This window comes from Saccostrea cucullata, unplaced genomic scaffold, assembly GCF_032062105.1.
Source record: "Saccostrea cucullata isolate Sc308-1 unplaced genomic scaffold, CSIRO_AGI_Scuc_v1 ctg404, whole genome shotgun sequence".
Classification (NCBI taxonomy): Eukaryota; Metazoa; Mollusca; class Bivalvia; order Ostreida; family Ostreidae; genus Saccostrea; species Saccostrea cuccullata.
Window position 1 is genome coordinate 259,686 of NW_026928866.1, and position 5,112 is coordinate 264,797.

The following is a 5,112-nucleotide window of genomic DNA, read 5'->3' on the forward strand; positions in this document are numbered from 1 at the left end:
AAACAACTTTTACAAAGACTACGTCAAACGAGCAATTCTTGAGAAATATTTCTACAAGCCTTACAGTGAATCTTTGTGAATGTGTGCAATAAAATATACATAGAAATCTTTTAAACAAATACAGTACATGTAGTGTTGTTTACATTTCTTATCTTATTTAGCATCAATATTTCTGCCTATCATTCAAATTTGAAATATGAAAGCTAAAGAAATTTTGAAAAATGTTTTTTTTTCTATGCATTTGATGATACAATACCAGTGCGAAAATTGCACAACATAAAACAGACAAATACTATATCTGATGACATGCATGCTTCAGTACTTGTTAACGGATGTGTTAAAATTTTATAAGTTTTACCAAGTCCAATAATTCTTTCTATATGAACTCTTTTACTTGACACTTTTCTATCATTAAGAATAATTCTTCCTGACATTCTGTTCCTATTTCTAAAAAATGTAGGAATGTTTATAGTAACATCCTTAGAAGCAAAAATATCTTGGACATTAAAACCTTTATCAGCCATTAAACTGTCACCTTGATCACAAAGATTTTTAAGACAACTTCTCTCAACTATTTGCCTGTCACTTGTCGACCCACAATATGCTGGACTAACAAAGTTCACAAGGCCTCCTGGTGTACACCCTATTAAAGCTTTCATTGTATTTCTGTTTTTATATGTTGAAAATGTGGCTTGCTGTGCCCTAGGTGTACTTGGTTTTTTAATTGGAAATTCAGTTGCATCTAAAATGGCTCTGGTAGTTGGAAATTTTGACTTAAAATCTGATGGTGCAAAATAACGAACAAGAGATTGAGATGGCCAAATTGAAATCTCTCGCCAATGTTTTGACATAAATAAAATCCAGGTAAGAACAATATTTTTAACAGTACTTTCTGAAACATTGAAAAATCTTGAAAGTTCAAAATTGGTAGTATACCTCCGTAGTTTCATAAGTGTCATAAAATACTGATTGGGAATAGATACCCCTTGAACTTGAAAAAATACATATCTTAAACAATAAGCAGCAGGGCCAAGTGACTGCAGTGTAAACAAAAACTTGGCATAAGTTTCAAGGCCAGTATAAAAATGTATGGCTGAATTATCCTTCTCGAACTGTTCAACTGAAAATATTGGCTGTGACTGTGTTTGTGTACAGGTGTCTCTTAATTCAACAGAGTTTAATTTTTCCTCCTCGTCACTCACTTTTGAGTCATCAGCTAGCAAAGTTTCTTCCACGCAGTCTAATTCAGTGAAACTGCACTCTAATTCTTCATGACAGAAATCATCAAATTTTCTTTTTCGGCTATCTCTGCCTTCTGCCCTGGATGCTCGGGCAAATGAACTTTCTGTCTCCTTTGTCCAAAAGAAAATGCTTGGCACAGCAGTATTCTTCAGTCTTCCAGATAGAGGTTTCTGTCCTATACATAAACAGTAAAACATATTACACTATGCAACAACATTTAATAATTGTACAAAATATTCAAACCATAGATCTTTGTTTTAAGTTTGTGCTCAAATCAATGCAGTGCCCCCCCCCCTCCCCCCCACACACACACACATATTTTGATGATAAGGTATTTGGTACTAAAAAAATTACGTGAAGTGTATTTAGATGTTACATCTTTCCTTTCTATAAAACAAAAAAAAAAATTATCTCATATCGGAAACCTATTTAAACCTACATGCAAAATAATTATACACAACAGTGACAACATAAATTTAAGAATTTGCCTGAATTCTGTTATATACAATATATAATTCTAAAACTGAGTATAAAATAATTTAATGTTCGTTATAATATACCCTGAATAGTCTCCGACACGTAGTCAACTGAAGTAAAATGTCGTTTACAAACAACAGCTGACTTCGAAGGCTCCCATAGCTTGTTTGTGCGCTCGTCCAAGCGTTTAATCGCAACAATCCACTTGTTTCTTCTTAACTTTTCCGTAGGGAACTGATGTCCACCTGACATCCAGGCACACAACAACAATTACTAGGCATTATTCTTTGTATTTAAAACAATCGTAAACCTAACATCCCAGTTTATTTACAATGTGTTTATCACGAGGCGGAAGTTTATCAAGGACCGGGACACGCAGCGCCACCGCAACACGAACGATAACTCACTACTATTAACCATTGATTTTAAATGGTTAGTGAATAAATAGATAAAACAAATTTACAGCACGTATTTAATCATTGTAAAAAGAACAATATATTTATCTATTTATTTCTTAAATTGACGATACAAGCAAATTAATTAATTATAATCCCGAAAGTTGGATTTATTTGCCTTATTTAATGTAAACAAGTTTCCGCTAAAATGTCTCTCAAAGTCTTTTTGAAAAATTTTTAAACTACTTTTAATTTTTTTACTTCCGTGTTGGATATCAAAATAATCGTCTCATAATGCACAATCTTAATCCGCCAATAGCTTTTTTGATACTTTTATTTAATTTTTGTTTGACAAAAAACGGCTTTCCCACAAAGAGAAAATGTTTATTCAAACAGCCGCAGAGTGGACACGGTCGCTCTCTGTCACAAAGTAAACAAGGTATAGTGGTCAGTGAAAAAGACAATAGGTGTCATTACTGTGTACCCCATGTCCCTTATAAACAATTAATGGCTTTGAAGTTCTTTCATAATCGTGTTAGGGTTTTGAATACCGATTTTTTTTAAAAATCAAAACAAAGTAAAAATATGAAATTGCAATTGACTAATTAATATTGTGCATAATCTGACGATTATTTTGATCTCCATCATGAACGTAAAATTATTGGAATTTGTTTTCATATGTTTAAAAAATACTTTGTTGCATATTTTAGGAGAAATGATTTTCACATGAAAATAAAACTAAAAAAAATCAATTGGGGGGGGGGGTGTATATTAAATCACTTTGTTGTCTTGTCAGTTACAAAATAAATAAATTAATTTTTATTTATTTTGTGTATCTATGTGTTTGTTGATAAATTGATAAATCAACAAGATAAATAATTAGTTCATTTATTAATTTTGTATTTTTTAAGTCATTTATTTTATTTAATTTTCACTTTTTACCTCAACTTATTTATTTTGTGCTGAGTTTACTATGCAGCTTTATATTTGTCAAGAAATAGAATGGTTTGTTTTTAAAATGATTAATTTCATTTAATTAATTTTATTTATTTTTTTCAAGGAAACTATATCAAATTTAAAAACTACAATTTTCCAAAATTCAGCATTACCCCGGCCGTGTTTTTATTTAAAGTTCAAAGTCACTCCAAGTATTTCATGGATTAAATAGGTTTTTGCAAAATAAATTTATTTAGTAATAAATCAAACCAAAGAATAATTAAATAATTAATTTTAAAAATTGATAGATAAATATTCTTTGAAGCAAAATTTATTAATATTTCAGAGTTATTTCAGAGTTAAAAAAGAACACAATTAGTCTTTTAACACTTAAAAAAAATACTACCATGTGTTTAAAATAATGTTCAAAAATTTCTTAGGGAAGTAACTCTGTGTACTAAATTGACAATCCCACATCTTAGGTAATCATACAGCGCTCTGGGAGTGTGTAAACTTCTTCTTTTTGCTTCAAAGAACATATACAGGGGCGTACTGTGGCATATACTGTGGTTTACCGTAGTTGTCTGTAGGAAACAGTAGCTATACAGTGACATGCTGTAGGCGTATCGGGGCCTACTGTATGTAACTGTGGCATGCTGGGGATACATACAGTGGCATACAGAGATTTACTGTATATACAGAGCTAGCATACCGTAGCATACTGTAGATATCCTGTAGATTACTGTGAAAATGCTGTAGGATACAGAGAAAGACAGTGGATTTTCATACGGACAGGGGTTTTAAAAGCCAGTAGTGTCACATATTGTTTTTTAAATTTTGCAATATCAGTTAAGATTCGTCTAAATTGTCATGGCTTTTAATTAGCATGTACTAGATGGGTCTTTATGACTCTTTTGATTCTCACCTTCCAGGCAGGCTTCATTCGCCAAGGCAACACTGCCTTTCACATTCTCAGTAGTTGCATGGGGTAGATATCCATGGGGCGGATTTTTGGGGGCGGTAGGATACATATTCTCAGCTATCCAAAAATAAACGTAGCACTGTCAATATTCTCACATTGGTTTTAAATTTTGCAATATCAGTTAAGATTCCCCTAAATTGTCATGGCTTTTAATTAGCATGTATTAGATGGGTCTTTATTACTCTTTTGATTCTCACCTTGCAGATTGGCTTCATCCGCCAAGGCAACACTTTTTTTGCATGCTCAGTAGTTGCATGGGGTGGATATTCATGGGACCGATTTCTTGGGCCAGTAGGATGGGTAATCAAATCAATACTATACAAGCATAGCACTGTCAATATTTTCACAATGGTTTTTAATTTTGCAATATCACACTACTGGCTTTTAAAACCCCTGTCCGTATGAAAATCCACTGTCTTTCTCTGTATCCTACAGCATTTTCACAGTAATTTACGGTATATCTACAGTATGCTACGGTATGCTAGCTCTGTATATACAGTAAATCTCTGTATGCCACTGTATGTATCCCCAGCATGCCACAGTTACATACAGTAGGCCCTGATACGCCTACAGTATGCCACTGTATGGCTACTGTTTCCTACAGACAACTAAGATAAACCACAGTATATGCCCCAATACGCCCCTGTATCTGTTCATTGAAACAAAAAGAAGTTTACACACTCCCAGAGCACTGTAAGGTTACCTTAGATGTGAGATTGTCAATTTAGTACACAGAGTAAATTACCTAAGAATATTTTGAAAGTTATTTTAAACACATGGTAATATTTTTTTTAAAACTGTTAAGAGACTAATTGTGTTTTTTTATAACTCTGAAATAACTCTGAAATATTAATAAATTGTTGCTTCAAAGAATATATCAATCAATTTATCTACAAATACATAGATAAACACAATAAATAAAAATTATTTGATATATTTTGTAACTGACAAGACAACAAAGTGATAAATATACACCCACAATTGAATGTTTTAGTTTTATTTTTATGTGAAAATCATTTCTCCTAAAAATAAGCATATAAAAACAAATTACAATAATTTTACGTTCATGATGGATATCAA

General features: G+C 32.1%; 1 protein-coding gene across 1 annotated transcript; it reads right to left on the bottom strand.

Moving 5' to 3' along the window:
- Positions 1 to 233: 233 nt before the first annotated feature.
- LOC134278957 (uncharacterized) lies at positions 234 to 2,142 on the bottom strand. Its single transcript, XM_062761264.1, has 2 exons — positions 1,803 to 2,142; positions 234 to 1,417 (listed from the first exon to the last, which is right to left on the bottom strand). Exons 1-2 carry the CDS (start codon positions 1,969 to 1,971, stop codon positions 234 to 236), a joined length of 1,353 nt encoding a protein of 450 aa, XP_062617248.1. The 5' UTR covers positions 1,972 to 2,142.
- Between the last annotated feature and the right edge of the window lie 2,970 nt (positions 2,143 to 5,112).

Bases quoted from the DNA above. Each gene is read 5' to 3' on its own strand.
- LOC134278957 (XM_062761264.1), bottom strand. From the start codon at position 1,971: ATGTCAGGTGGACATCAGTTCCCTACGGAAAAGTTAAGAAGAAACAAG. The intron at 1,418-1,802 runs GTATATTATAAC...GTTTATGTATAG, and splicing joins CGTGTCGGAGACTATTCAGG to GACAGAAACCTCTATCTGGA.